The following is a 20,825-nucleotide window of genomic DNA, read 5'->3' as shown; positions in this document are numbered from 1 at the left end:
GGTCTACCACACGAAAGCGAAAAACTACCCGTTATCTCAGGCCTCATCGGACGAATTTATTGCGTGCTCTTAATAAATCCTCCGGTTATCTGATGCGGGGTATATGATCGGAATAAATTGCGAATGGACTTATATACAGCGTATTTGTCCTAAGGAGGTGTTGTTGTGGTAACGGGCAACTTGAGGTCACTGCAGATATTCAGCGATCACCTGTCAGAAACGCGTAAACCTTTCAAGATGCCAGGCAAATACATTGAAAAATATGATCAGGTCCCTGTGACCAAGGAAGACCGTGAGTGATGCTTGATTTCTTGGTTGTTTTCATCTTGCTGACAGCCGGGAATTAGTTGACTGGGCCGAACTTATCACACTGGACCTAAACCAGTACGAACAACCAGGAGGAAAGGAGGATCTTGTCAAACAGCTCGATCACGCTGTTAGGAATGTTGGTGAGTCGATGCTATCTTGCGCTCCATTCTAAGGCCGGGGATATATACGAGACCATCCCCATCTCACAGCCCATGTCCCCAAGCTCCACATTGATAGGACCTCATCTTTATGTTTAGTGCTAATCAGATTTCACCAGGATTCTTCTATGTGAAGAACTTCAAGATCAGTCAAGAGGAGATCGATAACCAGTTCGCTCTAGGGCGGGAGTTTTATGCCCTGCCACTTGAAGAGAAACTCAAGTTCCACAGCGCCAGTGATCTTGCAAGGGGTGAATACAACTCTTACCGTCCTGCCGGACACCGGATGTAAGAAGATCCTCCCTAAATATTGGATTGTGGCTGACATATCGAAACTCAGCCTAGGAAATGGCATCAAGGATAATGTCCAGGTGTACAATCTCCCAAAGTTTGACGGTCACCACGAGAGACCCCAACCTTCTGTCCTTGCCGCCAATATTAAAGAGATTGAAGCTTTCAGTCGGGTAATTTTCCTACAATCATCGTCATCTATTCCTTTAACTCATCAAAACTATAGAAATGCCATACCGAAGTCGTTGAGAAGCTTCTCCGCCTCTTTGCAATCCTGCTCGAGCTGCCTGATGAAGATCAGCTAGTCCGCGACCACCAATACGATGTCAAGGGCGAGGACCACCTGCGCTATATGCACTATGCAGCCCGTAGCGCTGAGGATAACAAGAAGGTCGGTGAGCTCTACAGTCCCGGCCACACAGACTTGGGAACAGTTACTCTTCTGTTCCGGCAACCGGTAGCTGCACTTCAGATCCTCAATTCAGAGGGTCAATGGAAGTGGGTCAAGCCCCAGGATGGGACTATTACTATCAACACCTGCGATGCCTTGACTGCACTTACTGGTGGTTTGATTAAGTCGAGTATTCATCGGGTGCATGCACCCCCTCCTGACCAGGCTCACATTGACCGGTTGGGTGTGTTGTATTTTGCTCGGTAAGTTCTTTTGAATATGCCACATACTGAGTCTTCAGAGTCTAATAAATACAGCCCCAACAACCACGTTGTCCTTGACCCCATTCAGAATAGCCCCCTCCTCCAGAGGCTTGGCTTAACCACCAACGCATTCACTGAACTTGGGCAGCATCTCACGACAGAGCAGTGGGTTACGGTTCGACAGACACAGCAGCAGCGGAAAAATCGAGAGGTCCAGATTTCCAGTGAGGGTAAGTATACCTATAAGCCAAAGGATCTTGAGATTATTCCTGGCCTTCAGGCTGCGATCTACAACTAGTCTTGTCTTGAAGATGATCGTGTATACAACGTGCATACTCTATTAAGAAATTGAACTGTTCAGTAATATCAATCCACAAGAATGGTTGATCGAGTCATTAAAAGGATCAAGAATGCAGAATAAAGCCTTGAACAAAGTGGAGCCATAGAGTTGGCCACGTTCCTGCAAGATATTTCTATAAAAGCAACTGCTCCGAGGTCAAGTCGATGAAGGCAGATTCACTCGGTGGAACCCGGTGACGTCATTTCTAGGAACGATCGACCCCAACATCCTGGCCAACTTGGAAGGATCCAGTGAAACAACGTCAATCACCCAAAACAAATTCCTGCTGCCTACTCAGAGGCAAATCATCGTCAATCCCCCTACTCTCTAGTGTCATACCCTGCCCACCCCAATACTCAATCCGAACAGATCACCCGAAATCAGCCCTACGTCAGACTCAGCCCTACGCTTGACCATTATCATTACTGCTTATAATTCCACTTCGTTATTCTCCGCGCCCATGTCGTTCCCGGAATCCAAAAAATACTCCCATTCCAAACAAGCCAAACCCCTTACCATGAGCCCAAACGCCTCCAGCGATGAATTGTACTTGGATTCCAAAGTTGCGCGCGGACAACGGAGGCAGTCCGAGGTCGAGATGAAAACGAATGACGCTGCTTTCCACCAAGCTGAGGGGCAGGAAGAAGGCGTTCTCGCGGGTATGAAGCACCAATTCGACGCGATGGCTCCTGGAGGCTCCATGTCGGAGTTTGGGAGTTCTGTTAGCTCCGCCGCGCAAGAGAGGATTGTCGCCGCCAAGGATACTCTAATGGAGGGGGCGTTACCTGCTGCGCAGGGAGCGTTACGTACCGTGCAGGGTCATATTCGCAGCATCTCAGGTGGATCCAATGAAGTTGAAGAGACGGCATCTGAAGGTATGTTCTTGCTTCCATGAGTCTCCCAGTGGCACATACCATGACTCGGTTGTTGACGAAGGCTTATGTTTAGAAATTTCCCAGGAGGAACGCGAATGCATTGATAAGATGAGCAACGAACAAATTTGCGACTTCCTACGAGAGAAACATATGAGCAACAAGCACCCACCGTCAACGAAGTAGACGATTGAGGGCACATTGTTGGCGTTTGGGGGTCTAGTCTTCATTGACTGGAGATCTAGAATCATTTGTGTTTTGCGACTTTAGACATTCCAGATGTCACCGATCGCATCTCTTCTCTGGGGGGACAGGATCCTCGCTCATTTCTTAACATGTATAATTAGATGTCGCAAAGACTGGAACTATTTGAATGCCAAATTTCACAACGCACTATACAATTCACAAGACTCATAATACTCAGATCCTAGAGAGATGCCCTGAAACCTCTGTCGAGCGCGCGATCCAAACCCAAGAAGTCAGCCACCTGGCCTAAATGATCGACACCCCAGAAGCCCTCGGTCTCGCCCTTGGAGTTCGTGCACTCGAACCACGGCAGGCCGAAAGCTCCTGAGTCAAAGGACCGACCGGTATTCGCAGTCAGAAGAGCCTTGACGTCCGGATTGTTCATCTACAGGGTAAGTTAGCTTAGTTCTCGCAGCCGCATCTCTACGGAACTAGTTGCAATCTTGGATGATATTGTAATAGACTTACAGCAGCCATAATCTCATCCGTCTCTTGCTTCCCAAGTACGCTCTCGATCACGGGGGCAAAGCCATCGGGTTCGCCGATGGTGGTGTTGCCTTCAACCCAGACCGCGTGGAATAGCGCCCCGACCACCGGAGCGAGCTTTTCTGGTGCTTTCTGGGAGATTGCGCACAGCGCACGCTGCACGGGTAGTGTGCGGAATGGGAAGCCTTTAGGGAATCCCTCCACAATCGGGACTGAGAAGTACTTCGCCCATCGCACTCGCTGCTGGCCCAGGTAGTCTTTCTTATCTGAATGGCAAATGCACATATGAGCTTTCATCGTTGCAATTTCATACTCAGATTCAAAACATTCACTTACTCTTGATGTTGATTGGAGGGCTGTTGCCACATGCATTCATCAAACCTCCGAGCAGAATTGGAACATATGTGATTTCACATTTCGCAAAGGCGGGTGAATTCTAGATTCATGTTAGATAGATAAAAACCTTGTCAGGATTTCCAGTCTCCATACCTGCAGTACATGAAACGCAATGTATGCGAAGGGGCTGACGATATCGAGGTAACAGGTAATCTTGGAACCCGACATAGTGGAACCTCTGCAGTGGAATTTAAGGTATGCAGCTAACCCAATACGATTGAAGGTACCAATTAGTGGGACTATAAAATGGCGAAATTGAAGGATATGTATATCAGAAATATACTCCAGTTCTTGACGAGGTCCGAAATCTTTTGTCCCCGCAGTTCAATCCATTTCCCTCTGCCGGGCCGAGGTCCAGGGGAAAGTTTATCCTTCGCCTCTTTTTGCCCGTGATTCACATCGTGTCATTATCATCCAACCCCCGGCGTGAGGAGATAATTCATACGGTGGATAATAATGAGAAGCAAACTCGAAATGTGAATGTCCATTTTGATCGGCACCACCACATCCATTATTTTTGGGTTGGTTCCTGATAATGGTATTTATGTTCGTAGAAACATGAATATATCAAACCCGTTGACATTCAACATCTATTAACCTATCTACTAACCAATAAATGACTTACTGAAAGAATTCCTCGAGCGGCCCTTCTGTATATTGCATCAGGATGCGTTCACAATGAAGTAAATATCAATGTTTGGATCAAGTGTGCCACCGCCGCCACTCTGTATAAGAGACGACCAATACCTCTATGTACTTCACCCATTATCGCTCAACCTAACAATAAACAACTTGAACCCTCTCTTTCTCAAACTTCTCCTTACACAATGCGCTCCCGGTCCGGAAGTATGAATCGGCCTAGCGACGCCGAATCCGATCAAGAAAACAATCAGCAGTCCGTCAGTCAAACAGACCACTCGGCGGTTACCAGCCGCGGTGCACCGGCACGTCACTCCCGCCGCGAGCGGTCTGGGTATGAGCAGCGATCATGGACCAGAGCGAGCGATAGACGGACCAAGGGAACAACGGGGTCGAAGAGTCGGTCCGTCTCGAGACATTGATATTTCGTGCGATATCATCTGACTTGTGGGATTGTATTTGGGTAACTGCCATTTCTTGGGAGATCTTGTACGGAGGCTGATTGTATCAAGGTCGTCCAGATCTGAATTAATCTCGGCCTGTCCGGCCTGCATACCTCACGATGTATATAAAGCATCCATGGATACCTAGTCTCCACTGTTTCTTTGTCAACTACTCCATCTCAACTCTCGCATTCACCGTGCATTTTGAGGTATATTTCTGTCCCCTATCAATAAACTATGAGGTAGTAAGATAATGGTAGAGATATTAGGATGACTTGATTTTACTGAAAGGGAAGACGGGCTTTATAGATAGTCCAATATCTGTAACGAAGTCCAACTCAAAACATGTATGCAATACTTGCCACTGGTGAAAGAGGACTAGAGTTCCTTCATATCTATATGTACATACTCTATATACATAAAAGAAAGTATATTTAGGAGAGCAGAACTTATTTATAGGCATCTACCTTGTCAGCATATTTCCAGTCACCATGGGTTGCCTAAGTGTCACCCAATCAATGCATGTCGTTAGCCTGTCTCTTGACTCATATGAATAAACAGTACAACCACCAAGACCACCATCCAGAACAATTCGTCTTGACACACAGTCTAGGACTAGGTAGGCTAGTAGATACATACGTTGCATCATGTGTAAGCCTTCCGTCCTACCTAGGATACGAATCACCTCCGTTTTCGGATGAAGGAGTAAGCATACTAGCACCGCCGTGATTGTTTCCTGGTGTGATGCTGTCGTAACCGTGACTTGGGGTTATCGCGATAGCGCCAATGTCGAAATATAGCCTGACATAGCAGACATTGAGGTAACTGCCCAAACTCTGGTTCATTTTGGGTGGCTTGTTCGCCTCTTAACGACCTGCACGTGTCATATAGACTATTGCAGACCAAGATGATGGCTCCTCTAACCTTTCTCTTGAGACCAATTAACCTCCTTTCAAAATTGAAGTCATATATCTACAACCCCAAAAGGGTAATTAGGGCACCTAAACTAGGGCTAGTCAGCCCCTCCATCGGCGATCCGCGATAGCCTCCCGCGGGCAACATCAGAAAGCAACAACCTCAGACACCAACACAGTCGCCAAGCACCGCAAAAATGGCGCCAATCCCCATAACAATCGTGACGGGCTTCCTGGGCTCAGGCAAAACCACAATCCTTCTGAACCTAATCCCGCAACTCCCAAAGACCTACAAGCTAGCCCTCCTGAAAAATGAATTCGGCGACGTAGCCGTGGACTCCCAACTAGCCTCAACGCAATCCATCAGCGGCGTGCGCGAAATGCTAAACGGCTGTATCTGCTGCAACCTCGTCGGCCAACTCAGCGACGCACTGGACCAGCTCCGCACCGAAGTGCAACCCGACCGCATCGTGATCGAGACCAGCGGCAGCGCATTCCCCGCAACGCTCGCGATGGAGGTGAACCGGCTTGCGCGTGAGGAGGGCGGAAATTACGTCCTCGATGGTGTCATCAGCGTTATTGATGTTGAGAACTGGGAGGGGTATGAGGATACTTCGTACACGGCGAAGATCCAGGCGAAATATACCGATTTGATTGTTTTTAATAAGTGGGAGGATTTACCGGAGCGGTTTGATGTCTGTCTTGATCGGGTGGGGGACTTGGAGATTGAGACGCCTTGGGTTAAGTCGAATAAGGGTCGGGTTGATATGGATGTGATGCTGGGGATTGATGGGGCTTTGTTTAAGGAGTCTGAGGATGGGGGTACGGGTGACCATGGACATGGACATGAGGATCAGCATCAGCATGATCATCAATCTGAGGTTGAGGTTCTTTCTGTGGTTTTGAAGTCTGGTGTTGAGGGGAAGACGGTGGACGTTGCTGCTCTCGAGCGGTTTCTTTCTTTGGCACCTCGTGAGGAGGTGTATCGCATCAAGGGGATTATTCGCTGCTCGAACCAGGATCTTCCGGTGGAGACATCGGATAATTTGAATGCCAGAGAGAAGGCCGAGACTCCTGGGGTGCAGTATTATATTCTCAACTGGGCGTTTGGACGCTGGACTTGCACTCCTTCTCGCGTGGTTGCGGAATCTGCAGACTCGGCTGTCATTGCCCGCATTACATTGATTCTGGCTCGGTACGAGTCGGCCAAGTGGAAGAAGAAGCTTCAAGCTGGTGGGCTGGTCCAGGCAGGCGAAGAAGAGGGTGTGATGTTGAGTGTGGAGCGCTTGGTCTAGATTTTTGATGGGCTGGCTCCTGTTCATAGACGCCGCGATGTCGTTTATTTCTCATGATACCTTATAAATGTGATGATAGAGCATGATACACCTGTAATTAAACATCAAGACATTTCACATTTTGGGCTCGAAAGCATTGACGATAACCATAGAGCAAAACGTGTAAACACAAGAGATACCAAAAAATCTCCGGTCAAGGGACGTTGATGTAAACAAGACGAGCTCTATTCTAATCTAGAATCTAGTGGGCGAAAAACACGATCGCATATGTGACGAGAACGCAAGATAGATACTATATTAGATGGCCCCCTAAGGGTAGAGGTCGCCAAACAAAAAGTGATTACAAACAAAAAGACACAATTGCAAAAGATTGTGAAGCAAAAAAGATTTCAGACTTAGTAGTTGAGCAAAGCAGAGGCACCAGGCTCGCTGGAGATATAAATCACCTCGTGGTTGTCAGAGAAGCCGTTGAAGCGGGTAGCGCTGCACTTGGTATAGGCTCCCATCTCCTCGAAGTAGAGCCAGTCGCCGGTGTTCAGGAGGCCAGGCAAGGCAATACGCTCAGTTATAACATCGATGCCATCGCAGGTAGGGCCCCAGATGGAGTAAGTGATGTCCTCCGAAGTCGCAGAGTTCGGAGAACCAGGCTGGGAACCGTCCGAGGCGCAGGTAAGAACCTGAGCGACGGGGTGCTGGTGATCGAAGATGATGTTCGAAAAGTTGCCATAGACACCGTCGTTCAGGTACAACATGAAAGCATCACGAGAAGTATCATCGGGATCCGGAATGTCACGCCGCGCAATGACGTTGGCAGCCAGAGTATAGGCAGTGGCTACATAGTAGCGACCGGGCTCGGCGATCACACGAATGTTCGGCGGGAAATAGGTGTCCACGGCTTCACCCAGAATGCCCGCGAACTTCTCAAACGTATCCTGGCAGAAGCCGCCGCCAACATCCAGAGTATGGAGTTGGTGGCCGATCTCTCCCGCGTGATCGAAGACCATGCGTGCATCCTGCACGGCCTTGAGGAAAGCCCGGGGATCCTCGGCGCCAGATCCGACGTGGAAACTGACACCGACGACCTTGAGGTCCAATTTATAAGCCAATTCAAGCAACGGACGAGCCTGGTCCATGGAAGCACCGAACTTCATGCTCAGTCGGCACAGGCTGGTCGAGTCATCGGTCAAAATGCGGAGGTAGAGTTCCGCCTCAGGGAAGGTGGCCTTGATCTTGTACAGCTCATCGGCATTGTCAAAGGTCATCTGCTTGACGCCGACCTCGGCGGCATAGCGCAAGTAAGACTTGGTCTTGCAAGGCTGCGCATAGATAATGCGGCTAGGATCAATGCCCGTCTGAAGGGCCATATCGATCTCAGACTTGGAGGCACAGTCGAAACCGTTTCCAAGCTGGGCCATAAGCCGAAGGACTTCCGGGTCCGGGTTACACTTTACAGCTGTTCAATGTTCGTTAGCACGGGTCAAGGGTGGGCGATCCAGTGGCAGAGAGAGGGGCCTACCATAGAAGGGCTTGACACGGCCCAAGTTCATCTTCCAGCGCATATGCTGGCGGTAGACTTCACCCATATCCGCCACGTAGAAGGCATCCTCCTCACCAGGACCACAGTGGTCCACATCCACCTCCGCCGCACGCTTCTTCAACACATCCAAAACAAGCTCCTTGGCAGTCAACGATGATCGCAACAAATTGTTGTCCCCGCCATGACTGCTGGCAAGACCGAGATGGTCCAGACTATTGTTATAGTCTTTTCTGAAGGTGCATACTTCAGCAGTCGATACACACGCAGTCGGTGCCATAATAACCATGCCGCTGCGACTCAGCACAAGTTGAATAGAAAATAGAGAGATAATAAAAGGTTTTTAAACCGGCAGGCGACTGCGCGTTAGGGAGGACGAAAAGTGTCACAACCGTAGTTGACTGGACCAAGCCTCCTAGACCCTTCCCCCTGAAGAGGAAGAACCTTGAAAGAAGTCCTATGCGGCAGCTCAGAGAACGAGGGAATAATCTCCGGCGACGTCAACGGGACGAAAAAAGGCGCACCGGACGAAAGTTCAGAGAAGATCAGGAGGTGGAATGTTGTTAAGAGTGTCGCGGAGACGTTGAGTGGAGACAATTTGGCTAAGAACCAGAATGAAGGCTACTGGAGCCGTGGTGACCGAATCGCCTTTGGGGATTCCAAAGGCAGGGTCTGAGTGGACCTAAAGGACCGAATAGATCTAAAAAGTAGACAGCTGGTTAGCAAGCCTGGTATATTCCCAGTTGCTATGATAACTATGAGAGAAAAAAAAGGACGGATGAGAGGAAGGGATCGAGAGTTTTGAATTTGAGAAATTTTTCTTTTGGGGGGGGCAGTGAGCGAGCTTAGGGCACACGACCATTGGGGGAAATAAAACGCCGCACGGGGTCACACACGGACACCCAAATCAAGATAACTTGGAAATAAAAGACTCACCTTGTAAATAATAATAAGCTGTACGAGGAATCCAAATAGAAGGAGAAGAGTTGAAAAAGAGCACTGAAAAGATGACGGAGCCCTTCGTGGGGAAAAAAAAAGCGGTGCTGACTCAGCCCGGGAAAAAGCCCTGGGGTTGCTTCTACGTCCCAGCCCTGCGCTAGGGGGTACTCTCTTTTCGTTCTATTACTCTTTCGGACATGCGCGAATTATATTTTGGGCTTCGTTTAGGCATCCATTATTATTATCTCGGGTCAGCTATAGCTCTTCCTGTCCAAGGTGTGACTGCATGATGCAGGAGCTGAATCCCATGCAGTGCTCGGAATTGCTGGATTCAATGGCAGCGGTGTGTGTGTGGTCTGTGATTTGCCCTTGATCAGACCTCGGGAGTATATCCCTGTTTGACGATCAAACATTTGAACTTGAACCCAGGTACGGAGTACGGAGTACATACGTGGCAGTACTGTTGGTACTCTGTACTGTGTGCGTATTACCGGGATGTTTATATTTTTAGTTATGCACCTATAAAGCTATGTGATAACCTTGCAGGTGATACCTCTAGGTATGCACAATGCCGAGAAATATGTATGCCCTACACTGCCAGGACTACCTAGATACAAAGTACCAGAACTGGGATCAAGCTCATGAGTAATGGACCCTTTGGGCTAGAACCCATAATGACGCACCTTTGATCCCACTTGATTCCACTTTCGTGCACGGACCACAAAAAGATCAACCAACATTCTTTTTCCATTTCTAATAAATATCCTCTCAAGAGTGGCCTTTGTCAATATCGAGGTTACTGGTTTAATCACGTTAGGGAAATCTATATTATTTCCTATTCCTCTAGCGGGGCTCAGAGACAGTTGGTTGACCACAAACTCAGTTATTACGGACGAAAAGGTATATATATTGCCATTGGAAGTTATGCCGTTGGGTAGTGAGGGTATAACGAAGTCGATATGTAGGTAGGATGTGATCATTTAGAAAATACAGCACCATCATTTGGCCGGTTCCAATGTTACTTAGTAATGAGTGTAATCATACACTCTTCTCAAGGTTGAATTCCCTTGATGGGTATACGGAGTATAGAGCCCGTTGATAAAAAAAGAAAAGCCTGCCCATGGCTCGACAACCACTAGATGCTTGATAAACTTTATCCAAACCGGAATTGTACACCGGGAAGAGTTCCGAGGACATGTCAGTCAAATTTCTCAAGGCATTCAACCAACAAAAGCAGATTATCCATGGGTGCGCATAGCACAGCTGAGTCCGACCCGTCGAGGCTCCTAACAATTCACGCCTTGAGTATTTCTTCAGTGACTTCGGTTTGGTATCAACATAGCCACTAGTATCCACCTCTTGAAGTTTGCTGGTTTGTAACCGGTTCTACAGATTTTTGGGTCCGTGAAATTGCGGAACTGATCCACCATGGTTCATTTAAGAGATGATCAATTTTACAATTCCAGAAGAAACGACCAAAAAGATGTGTAATGTAAGCACCAAGAATATGAGAGATTATGCCGGTAAGATGCCCGTCAAGTGGCTATGTCTTTCTTCTCGCACTTGTAAAGATGTTTGCTTTATATCCTCAATGCTTAATCCCATCTATCTAGGGGTGTGCACAGTACGATCCCAACATGTCCCCTCCGGTTTATAGTATAGACCCGGTCAGATGCAGATTGTATATCATGAATTGTATGAACTATAGGACTAATCTTGTTGTCGGTGGATTCCGTATTGTAAAAATGTAGGGTCCAATCAATGGTATTCAACTCTCTGTATTTCTGTATCGGCTCTCTACACAATTTATATGGAGCCTCGATTACATAACATAAATTACGAAAACACATAGGATTAATAAATCCTCCGGTATGCCGGTGTTACTGCGCCGACACTTGTTTGGTGCCTGATTCTGCCTTGGGCAGCAGCCCCACTTAGGACAGATCCCATAGTAGATAGCTACATAGATAGCTCTCTCCCTCTCTCTCTCTCTCTCTTCTTCCTCCCTGTTTCTTCGCTCCCATATGAATCTCATGGTGTTGTTTCTCCATATGTGGATCTCCTCCCTGTAGATCCTCCATCAATCTTCCAGGCAAAAAACCCCATTGTCGTGATTGGAGCATCTCCATCGCGACCTGAAGTACAGTCCAACCTTTCAACGCATGGCAAGAGAACTACAATCACAGAAGACGTTATTCAAGTTCGTTCGAAGTTAAGAACGGGAACAAACAAGGTTTAGACACTTTGACTTCACTGGAGAAGATTCGCGAGTGGAAACAGCAGTCGGACGAGCGTTTCAAAAAAATCAGCACAGAGTTGACGGACGTCAGAGAAGAGTTAAAGATCTCCTAGCAGGTGGGCAGAGACGCTACCGATAGGTTGGACAGAACGGAGCCCTTTGTTCAATTATGGTTTGATTATACGTTATCACGTCTTAGACATATGGTCAAACAAACCACTTGATTCGGATATTAGACATATAAGAAACGGACTCGCCTATGGTGGTTGTGTTGTTATAGATACAACTTGGCAGAAGCGATCAAACTTATGCGTAAGCAGGGGGTCTAGCGTGCCAATATAAACGCATTCGAAAAACACTATCGAATTTCCTGGACCTAAGTGATCAAAAACGGGCAGGCCAAGGACCTCTGCACTGGCGGATTTTTATTTGATGCAAACAATGCAATAAATCAAGGTTTTATTGCTATCTATAGGGCTTGGATGTTTTCTTTCGAGGGGATTATCCTTTGGAATCGTTTTTTCTCATCCCCAGATTCAACGTTCTACATGCTATATTTCCCCGGTTCGTCGACTGTAGCAGTAAAACTCAATCTCATCCACCTCATCATGCTGCGAGGGGATCTCAACGCTGTCCTGCACCGCCGTAAATCCCGCCGACCGCATCAAGTCGAAAAACACCGTTTCACTGTCATGTCGTCTCTTCAGAGCTACCAATATGACTGCCTCTGGGGATGTCCGAACCAATCGGTCGAGCGTAGAGACTAGCGCTGGCAAGCTGTCTGCATTGTATGTACAATCAGAGACAAGAATGAGCTCAATGGGCCGAGAGCAGAGCTCATCCGGTGGGTCGTTCCAGTCAAGGTTCTGATAGTGAAGACTCGACATGCTTGCGAGTTGGGCAGCATTGATATTGCGTGTTATTATGTCCTCAACCTCGGGGAGGTCCGTGAGTAAGACCGAACAGTTGGGAAGCATTGATGCCAATGCAATTCCCGCTATCCCACATCCTGCCCCGAGCTCAACTACCTGAAGAGGTGGGTTGCGGACGGACAGGACCCGTTTCAAAGCTGGTATTTTAGGTTCTGTGTCTTTGTTCTTCCTTATATTCTCACAGATCATGTGAAGATATGTAACTGTTGTGAGGCCCGCATCCCTGGAACACTCCGGTTTAGAATCTTGAGAGGGAGACCGAAAAGTAAGTAGAAGAGTGGCTTACCATATGTGTCGGGCAATGCTATTTCCTGTCTCTTCCCAGATTTTCATGGGGAATGGTTCGCAGCCGCTGTATTGAATACGCCGTTGAACCAGCTTCTCCGCCGGCGTGGACTGAGGCCCAAATGGAGCACTTGTTGCAGCAACCACTAATGGTATGGGGGGATACTGGGGTATAACATGTCCTGGTGGGTTCGGCACTTTAACCGTCAACACCATAGACTGCTGGGCCAGATTGGATGGGAGAGGGCCTAGGGTAATAGCGAGTTCGCGATTACTGGCATTCCATTTTGTCGCTTTCTCAAAAATAACCCGAGAGGAATTTTCAGCTATCACCATCAAATCAACATCTTCAGCGAGAAAAGAGTCTCCCAAATCAGTGGTGATGCAGATAAGTGCGGAGAGGTAGATGGACCCTTTCTGTTGCTGGGTCCTGGGGGTTTTCAGGAATCGAACATAGTAGACCATCTTGAAGATATCGAAGCACAATGCTTTCCCCAAATCCCTCAATGCCTCTCCCTCCTAAACAGTGCATCTTCATCGAACCAAATTTCCCCAAACCTTTTTACCCGCGCTGACTCAGCAACGAATGACATCGTCGGGTTCATATCGCGACTTCACTTGCCTCTGCTTACCCCTGTACCTTTTCCAATGTCGCCGGCGACAGCTGGTGGAGCCAATCACACAAGATCCGTCATTAGTAGTGTCTATTATTGACGCCGTTGCCCAACATGATGCGACCGCGCGACCCCCGCATCCGACAACGGATCAATCAGATCTCCCATAACCTTGAGACCGCCAACGAAACCGCGCAAGAGGGGCTTTATACTTTCTCCCACAACTACATATCCCCGTGTTTTGAATCCATTGGAAACTGCGTGACTGCATGTACAGCACCTTGCCTCCCGAGCCGAGAAGACCACCTAAGGCGGCGACGCCGCGGCCAAACCGAAGCCAACTTTGATTTCTACGACGACTGGGCCAACGAAGAAGAAGATGATGGCTTAATTGGATGGGGTACTGGGGAACTCGACCGCCTTCTTGCTGGCAGCGGGCTGGCGCGCGGAGCTGCTGACCAGCCGCACAGGCCCAGGAGGATGAGCTACGGGACACGCAACACTCGGCGAAGGAGCACCGCGCACATTCCGGACAATCGCGCCGACCCGACTGTGATTCCCAGCTCGTCATTCCTCGGCTTCCTCGAGCGCTTTCCGTGGAGATTCGGTGCAAGGGGAGTCAAGTATCGGCCTTCGGCTGCTGATCTCCAAGAACACCCTGGTGCCCGGCGCTATGCGCACGAAGACGAGCCGCTAATGGAAGCTATGGATGACGATGATGATGGGGGTCAATTGTCCCCCACCCCTAATAGGAGGAACCGCAGTACCACGCAATCTTCTCGCCGAACGGATAACTCACTTAGCTCACGCGGGGATCTATTCCCTAGTGATGAGGAGGAAGATGCAGTGCCCCTTGATGATGAGTTTGCGCTTGCTTTCGGGCGCCGGGGAACGGGCTTGGAATCAGATGATCAGTCCGGGGCCAAGTCTGAAATTATTCAGTCTGCATCCGCGTCCAGCCTCGGTGCCGCGTCCTCGAAAAAGACAAAGCGGAAGAAGAAACGGTCGCCAAAACGATCGACTAGTTACAATGACACCACGATTGCTCAAAGTGTTGACACGCCATCAATGGCAGATTTGAAGACAGAAGAGCAGCGCGCGGCATTGGAAGAAGAAGCGGATATTGCGAGGCGACGGCTTGCTGCACACGAACTAGTGTTGAGTCGTGGCCTTGATTCGGGAGGCGGTGATAAAGTATGAGATTTTCATCTTCCAGCCTCAATGAAGAAGAAACTAACCAGATCACTTGTTTAGCTTACCGCGACATCCATTAGTCCAAGTGTCCGCTCACAAGAACAATTTAATACCCCGAAAAGAACCTTCAGCGAGTCATCAAGCCGCCGGATGTCCGACAACCAAACCGAGCCCTTCCCGCGCCTATCTATGTCGCCTTCATCTTTGGCCATGGATTCCCCGGGCTTATCGAAACCTTCGCCAAGGGCTATGTCTCCCCATGAGCTTGGTGAAAATACGACTTCTCTCGATTGATCGAGTTAATGGGCATCCACACGCATTGCTGTAATTTGGTTTGAGTGATTATTCTGGACCTCTGCCATTAATCACCTATTTTGTATGATATTATGAGCGACTTTGTTACACTATACCCCATGAATTCAAGAGTCTGAAGAGTGCCAGAGGTTCTCGAGCGTTTGAAATTTAGAACATAACAAATCTATGATAATCCCTAATTGATTTTAAGAGTCTTCAGCTCTCTGAGCCCATGAGTCGACAAATGTCATGTGGGTATCACTCCATCAAGTCTTGCTCAATGGGCATCGCGCCCATTTCCTGCTGCACTGTCCCCAACTCCCATCAAAACAGCATGAACACGCTGCCCATACCTCCCCATTTCTAGAATCTCAACTCACTGCGGAAGCGAAGGCTAATCTAGAGTCTTTGACTTCCTGCATCAAACCTCCTAAGTCTCCCTCAGAACATTCTTCGGTCCCTCATTACCATGTCCACTTGACTCGGCCTTGATGCCTCTCGTTTCACAGACACCACCAGAAGTGTGGTTCCTGCTAATTTTCCTGAGCATATTCCAAACCTGCTCATCATGACGCTCCAAATCCCAAGGCGGAACAAACCGCTCAATGCTCCGGGAGGGATTATCGTACTGGAAGATCTTCAACTTGGCACCAATTGCAAGGATGCCATAGATAGGTGCCGCATCTTCTGCGAAGTTCCGATACCGAAACGCAAGATACAGCTGTAGCTCTCTCTGTCCATTTTCCCACTGGTCATCATTCTGCCTATCAGCGCGCTGATAGTACAGCACAAGAACTGGATCCTGGCGGCCGTCTTTCAAATGGGAAATTTGAAGCTCGAACCAGCCTGGACATCCACGCAAACCGCAGTGGATGTATGGGCGAATGAAGAAGCCTTGTGTAGATGGGAATCGCAGATTCAGGATCGCATTCCACGTGGCGATTCCGTCGGCTTCGGCGTTATCGTTGCGGAGGTTTCTGATCAGCCATTTGATGGCGGGGACGCACGTGTACTGGAATATAGCAACGGTGTTAGGTGGTCAGGGGATAGAGGTAGATAATGATAGCTCACTGACGTTTCCGTTGTTGGACATGGCTCCTGATATCGAGATTTATTTCTGGTGTACTACACATATATGTAGTATGTGTTTGAAGACCGAACAGAAGGGGACGTCCATGGGTAACTGGTGGGTAGAATGAAGCTCTTTGTGATAATCTTGCTTTCCCCTCTATGTACTTTACACCATTGTTCCTTACAGGTCCTGTCCACTAAATATACCTCTAGCGGTTTGAATGTACATAGGCATGAATCTCAGGATATAGCTCACCTGTATGATGGATATCGACCGTCAATAACTACATATGTACATAGGCAGAGAGAAAAGTATGCAATAATGATATCAAGTAAAAAGAGACGCAGGGTCCCTGAATCGGAAGTCAAGCTATGATTACTACCAGGAGCGAGGTCTAAAATGGAGACATCTAGGGCGAATGATGCTCTCAAGTGGAAGAATATTGAGCTGTATATGGTGAAACACCCAGAGTACCCTGATTGCCACATACGTCTTACGAAGGTCCAACACAGACTCTACAAAGGGAGAAGAAAACAAGGAGCGCCGTGAGTATTACACCAGAACATTCAGCCGTTATATTCCACTTGTCTCTGACTCATTTGGTCCTACATACCTGTACACTGAAAGGAATGACAGCTTGGGGCTCTGTGTCATTCAAGATATACTTATGTATGAGGCTTAGGCTTAGGGTTTGAGATGTCAGACGGAGTGTTTGCAAACAATGCGATCTCGGTGGCATTGGTCGGGAATGAGCCACTTTGGGCATACATTGCGATGTTGTATGTTTTACTATTACTTTGGAGTACTGGCTTTTTTCCCCATTTCAATGAATAGCTGCTCAACAAGTACGAGTTGACATCAGACGACTAACTGTGTTGATAGCGGATGAGACCTCTACAGTGCCTCCGATGCCCTTCCCCAAGCTCTATTGGATCTAAAGTTTGGCCCTTCATACTTAGTGAAAAAGACCACCTGGAAAAAAGGCCATCGGTACCACGAAAGAGCGATGGAACTGGCTTGAAGATGAGGTCCATGCCACCAGCCTTGTTGTCCTACAGGCAAGCGGATCTGGTGGATATCCGGGAGCCTTTGGTGTAGACACCACTGGAACAATCGGTACCTAGGGTGAATGGAAGTTGGCTCGTCGACCGGAGCTGGATATCTTTGGCCTAGCGATGCTGGGTGGTGGACGCGTATTTGGTGTTGCGCATTTGTACGGTATGTGGATGTATCCTCCCATCATTTTTCACTCACTTCTTTCCGACAAATGGGCGTATAATCTGACAACTGATAGACTTTCCCTGGGCAAGCCTTGGTAAGGCAAAGGTGGTCGACGTGGGTGGAGGTGTCGGTATGTTTCAGCCTCAGTGAGATGTCGGAAAAGAAATCGAGCTAATAGGCGTCTAGGTGGATTCTGTCTTCAACTCTCGAAGATCTACCCCGAGCTCTCTTTCATTGTCTAGGATCGAGCCCCAGCGCTCGAGCAGGCGAAGTGAGAGGTCTGGCCGCGTGAAAGCCCCGAGGCCTTGACCAACAGGAGAGTTGAATTCCTAGCGCACGACTTTTTCAAGGCAAATCCCGGGGTAGGTGCCGATATCTACTGGCTTCGCTACATCTTATGAGTCTAGTATCATACTTCCTCCATGCGCATTTCTTCATTCATTATTGCGAGCATTTCGTTCACGCAGAAAGAAATCAAAAAAAACACTGACCGTCACAGACATGACTGGTCCGACGACTACTGTGTCGAGATCCTCTCCAAAATCAAGACAGCAATGCATCCATCCTCGCGCATTCTCATCTGTGATCAGGTCGTGAATACTACAGCAGGATTCCCAAGCAGTATCTCGTCGGCACCCGAGCCACTGTCGGCAAACTACGGGTATTTTACACGGTACAGCCACCAGCGGGACATCACCATGATGAGCATAATCAACGGGATTGAGCGTACGCCGGTGGAGTTTCAAAATATTATCGAGCGAGCAGGGCTCGTCATGAGTAAGATTTATGACTGTCGCAGCCCTGTCTCTCTCGTGGAGTGTGTCCTGCCCGAGCAAACTACCAATGGAGACCATTAGCAGCATTTGAAGAACCTAGGCAATATATTCTTAGCACATTTCTAACGTCTGGGGGATGCAAAGATGCTTTGGATGGAATTCACGTGTAGCAACCTGGGAAGAAAGCCAGATTTTCTAGAGTGTAGGTGGTGCCGATCTTCTCTGAAACGATTTTTAAAAATCTCAATTCCGAATATTTTCATGGTATAGGGCCAGAACTTTCTCTATGCTATTGCAAGGCTGTATGACTACGTGTCAACGCCTTGCTCAAGGCGAATGGGATCGGTTCTATGGTTCCAACTTATTTTTGAGCTGCACAGACTAGGGCTGCATCATCACGTTTGAACAGCCACGCGGATTTCTCACGAGTAATCTACAATTGCGAGACTCACATGCGATGTGAGTGGTCAAACCATTATCTAAAACAAGAGGTTTCTAAGGTTAGATACCTAAATCTCCAAAAAATACTGGATTATCATGAAAATCAGAGTCCGGATCATTTCATGAATACTTGACCTCATAGAAAAGGATCGGGGCCAGCATCATATCCATAGAGAGCCGTCTGCTCTTGGCATGCCAGCTCCTTTGATTCGTATTATATAGTCTTGACCCGGTCAATGCCATAATCCATCTGTAACCTAGGGCGTTCCAGACCACAACCCACCCCCCTACCCCCCGGGCGGACAGCGCTAACCGAGTCTGGCCGGGGTCTGTAACGGCCTATGATTGGTGATTTCACAGGAAAAGGCGCCCTGCTTGTGTGATTCATTCGCATGTGAAATACGTCATGGTCTGAATTTAACAATCTGCCCAGGTGGTCAGATCTAATTAGTAATCACTTTGCCTATTACGAAGTACGCGGGGTCGATACATACAGAGTACACAGGATGTACTTCGGTACGAACGAAGCACAGTACTCCGTACTTCTGTACGCGACTTCGGAGTGGTGCTCACTTAAAAGCGAACGAACAGGCACTCTTCACCAACGCTGATTATACAGTCCGCTTCCTAAAGAGCAACACACTATTTAACAAGTTACTTTGCCTCTAATCCAGTCATAATGCCTCGCATCTGGCTCATCACCGGCGCCTCCTCTGGCTTTGGCCTCGAGCTTGCCCGCGTTGCTGCCCGCCAAGGTGATCTTGTTCTTGCTGCCTCACGAAGCCCTGAGAAGCTCAATTCACTGGTCTCATCAGACAAGGTGAAACCAGTGTACCTCGACCACAACCAGCCGCTTTCTCAGATTCAGGCCGCTGTCAAGGACATTCTTTCGATCCATGGCACTGTTGACATTGTTGTTAACAATGCTGCATATGTCCAGACCGGTATGCTTGAGGAGGTTTCCCCCGAAGACACTTTACGCCAGTTCCAGGCCAACACGCTTGGTCCCTTAAATCTCTACCGCGCGGTGCTCCCGCATCTCCGTGAGAAAGGCACTGGTACCTTGGTCACTATTGGCTCCATGGCTGCCTGGTACCCCATGCCTGGTTGCAACCTGTACAATGCCTCCAAGGCAGCCTTGCGCTGGCTGGCAATTGGATTAGCTGGTGAGATTTCTCAGTTTGGAATCAACCACTGCTTGGTTGAACCAGGCTTTTTCCGAACCGAATTATTAAACCCCTCTGCCAATATCTCTGGTACGAGCGAGAGCAGCCGCCTACCTGCATACAGAGAACTCAACAGTACAACTGATGCGAACTTTGCTGCATTCAATGGTGCTCAGCTCGGTGACCCGGTCAAAGGAGCTCAAATCATCTATGATGTGGTCACCTCTTCCGGGGCTGCAGCTGGGAGGAAGTTGCCGGAGTTGCTTCCTTTGGGAAGTGATGCCAGCGAGGAGATATCGAAGTCTGCATCCAGAACATTGGCATCTGTGGAGGAGTTCAGAGCCATAAGCGCGTTGAGCGACATTTCCAAAGCGTAAATATGATTAACCGCTTATTGTACGTACTATACACCTTCGAGTGAACGTGAGATTCCACTAGCTTTTCCGACTTTCAGGTTCAATTTGCAGAGGCCGCACAGTATTACATTATTTGCTCAAATATACCGATAACATGAGCCACATAGTTTGAGGTAGTTAAGAGTAGATGAAAAATTCCTCGTTCCTGTATGTTACACTTGTGGAAAACAAAAATGTAGGTGAAAAGGAATTTCTTTTTGTACACAGCCGTGATCGTGGAGCTAGACATATATATGAATATCTACGTCTGAGCTTAGTTAATTTGCTGCGTTGGAGAGCGGACACTTGGACCTACCCACAGCTCCTCTGGCGGCCTGCAAAGCTTTCCAATGTACATCAGCAGTACCTAACGTTGTCTTCCATGCCTTTTCCTCATCATGTGTCAAGTTGTCAGGCTCTATCATAGGCATGTCACCCAATATCCGAAAGCGTTGACAGGCTCATTTGAGCTCCAGCGCGACGTCTGTATCCTCGCGGTATATCTTTATGGTAGCCTCGGAAATCAAGGGTTTGGAAGGAACTCTCACTAGTCAGGCCTATAGATGCCTTTTGGTTGCAATATTCCTCTTAAACTGGGCCACCAATCCGCCCTGTTGTGATACGATATGATTCAAAGTCCTTGAAACGAACCATGTGTGCAATTTGAACGGCTTCCTCGG

General features: G+C 48.3%; 13 protein-coding genes across 13 annotated transcripts; 8 read left to right on the top strand and 5 right to left on the bottom strand.

Annotated features, from left to right (window-relative positions):
* Positions 1-237: 237 nt before the first annotated feature.
* On the top strand, positions 238-1,710 carry N7471_012414 (uncharacterized protein; the record flags this gene model as incomplete). The annotated part of the gene is made up of 6 exons (XM_057285133.1): positions 238-292; positions 348-449; positions 587-755; positions 808-931; positions 985-1,412; positions 1,467-1,710. 6 exons carry the CDS (start codon positions 238-240, stop codon positions 1,708-1,710), a joined length of 1,122 nt encoding a protein of 373 aa, XP_057131399.1.
* A 559-nt stretch (positions 1,711-2,269) lies between these two features.
* N7471_012413 (uncharacterized protein) lies at positions 2,270-2,810 on the top strand (the record flags this gene model as incomplete). Its single annotated transcript, XM_057285132.1, has 2 exons — positions 2,270-2,627; positions 2,701-2,810. 2 exons carry the CDS (start codon positions 2,270-2,272, stop codon positions 2,808-2,810), a joined length of 468 nt encoding a protein of 155 aa, XP_057131398.1.
* A 241-nt stretch (positions 2,811-3,051) lies between these two features.
* N7471_012412 (putative 2-hydroxychromene-2-carboxylate isomerase) lies at positions 3,052-3,920 on the bottom strand (the record flags this gene model as incomplete). The annotated part of the gene is made up of 4 exons (XM_057285131.1): positions 3,052-3,255; positions 3,339-3,622; positions 3,693-3,792; positions 3,846-3,920. The coding sequence occupies 4 exons, from the start codon at positions 3,918-3,920 to the stop codon at positions 3,052-3,054; spliced, it is 663 nt and encodes a 220-aa protein (XP_057131397.1).
* Positions 3,921-4,579: 659 nt separating this feature from the next.
* Positions 4,580-4,813, top strand: N7471_012411 (uncharacterized protein; the record flags this gene model as incomplete). Its single annotated transcript, XM_057285130.1, has 1 exon — positions 4,580-4,813. One exon carries the CDS (start codon positions 4,580-4,582, stop codon positions 4,811-4,813), a length of 234 nt encoding a protein of 77 aa, XP_057131396.1.
* A 686-nt stretch (positions 4,814-5,499) lies between these two features.
* On the bottom strand, positions 5,500-5,679 carry N7471_012410 (uncharacterized protein; the record flags this gene model as incomplete). Its single annotated transcript, XM_057285129.1, has 1 exon — positions 5,500-5,679. One exon carries the CDS (start codon positions 5,677-5,679, stop codon positions 5,500-5,502), a length of 180 nt encoding a protein of 59 aa, XP_057131395.1.
* Positions 5,680-5,945: 266 nt separating this feature from the next.
* Positions 5,946-7,043, top strand: N7471_012409 (CobW-like GTP-binding protein; the record flags this gene model as incomplete). The annotated part of the gene is made up of 1 exon (XM_057285128.1): positions 5,946-7,043. One exon carries the CDS (start codon positions 5,946-5,948, stop codon positions 7,041-7,043), a length of 1,098 nt encoding a protein of 365 aa, XP_057131394.1.
* A 395-nt stretch (positions 7,044-7,438) lies between these two features.
* Positions 7,439-8,866, bottom strand: N7471_012408 (type III PLP-dependent enzyme; the record flags this gene model as incomplete). Its single annotated transcript, XM_057285127.1, has 2 exons — positions 7,439-8,496; positions 8,560-8,866. The coding sequence occupies 2 exons, from the start codon at positions 8,864-8,866 to the stop codon at positions 7,439-7,441; spliced, it is 1,365 nt and encodes a 454-aa protein (XP_057131393.1).
* A 3,440-nt stretch (positions 8,867-12,306) lies between these two features.
* N7471_012407 (protein N-lysine methyltransferase family protein) lies at positions 12,307-13,437 on the bottom strand (the record flags this gene model as incomplete). The annotated part of the gene is made up of 2 exons (XM_057285126.1): positions 12,307-12,910; positions 12,974-13,437. 2 exons carry the CDS (start codon positions 13,435-13,437, stop codon positions 12,307-12,309), a joined length of 1,068 nt encoding a protein of 355 aa, XP_057131392.1.
* Positions 13,438-13,700: 263 nt separating this feature from the next.
* N7471_012406 (uncharacterized protein) lies at positions 13,701-15,074 on the top strand (the record flags this gene model as incomplete). Its single annotated transcript, XM_057285125.1, has 2 exons — positions 13,701-14,780; positions 14,841-15,074. The coding sequence occupies 2 exons, from the start codon at positions 13,701-13,703 to the stop codon at positions 15,072-15,074; spliced, it is 1,314 nt and encodes a 437-aa protein (XP_057131391.1).
* A 430-nt stretch (positions 15,075-15,504) lies between these two features.
* Positions 15,505-16,167, bottom strand: N7471_012405 (uncharacterized protein; the record flags this gene model as incomplete). Its single annotated transcript, XM_057285124.1, has 2 exons — positions 15,505-16,086; positions 16,150-16,167. The coding sequence occupies 2 exons, from the start codon at positions 16,165-16,167 to the stop codon at positions 15,505-15,507; spliced, it is 600 nt and encodes a 199-aa protein (XP_057131390.1).
* A 675-nt stretch (positions 16,168-16,842) lies between these two features.
* N7471_012404 (uncharacterized protein) lies at positions 16,843-17,270 on the top strand (the record flags this gene model as incomplete). Its single annotated transcript, XM_057285123.1, has 2 exons — positions 16,843-16,925; positions 17,114-17,270. The coding sequence occupies 2 exons, from the start codon at positions 16,843-16,845 to the stop codon at positions 17,268-17,270; spliced, it is 240 nt and encodes a 79-aa protein (XP_057131389.1).
* Positions 17,271-17,321: 51 nt separating this feature from the next.
* Positions 17,322-18,224, top strand: N7471_012403 (uncharacterized protein; the record flags this gene model as incomplete). Its single annotated transcript, XM_057285122.1, has 4 exons — positions 17,322-17,364; positions 17,441-17,497; positions 17,701-17,729; positions 17,775-18,224. The coding sequence occupies 4 exons, from the start codon at positions 17,322-17,324 to the stop codon at positions 18,222-18,224; spliced, it is 579 nt and encodes a 192-aa protein (XP_057131388.1).
* A 1,039-nt stretch (positions 18,225-19,263) lies between these two features.
* N7471_012402 (SDR family oxidoreductase) lies at positions 19,264-20,127 on the top strand (the record flags this gene model as incomplete). Its single annotated transcript, XM_057285121.1, has 1 exon — positions 19,264-20,127. The coding sequence occupies one exon, from the start codon at positions 19,264-19,266 to the stop codon at positions 20,125-20,127; it is 864 nt and encodes a 287-aa protein (XP_057131387.1).
* Positions 20,128-20,825: the final 698 nt, after the last annotated feature.

Source organism: Penicillium samsonianum (assembly GCF_028829775.1).
Source record: "Penicillium samsonianum strain IBT 33392 chromosome Unknown utg000007l_segment0_segment0, whole genome shotgun sequence".
NCBI lineage: Eukaryota > Fungi > Ascomycota > Eurotiomycetes > Eurotiales > Aspergillaceae > Penicillium > Penicillium samsonianum.
Note: the sequence above shows the minus strand (reverse complement) of the source record. Positions and strands in the feature narration are given on the sequence as shown.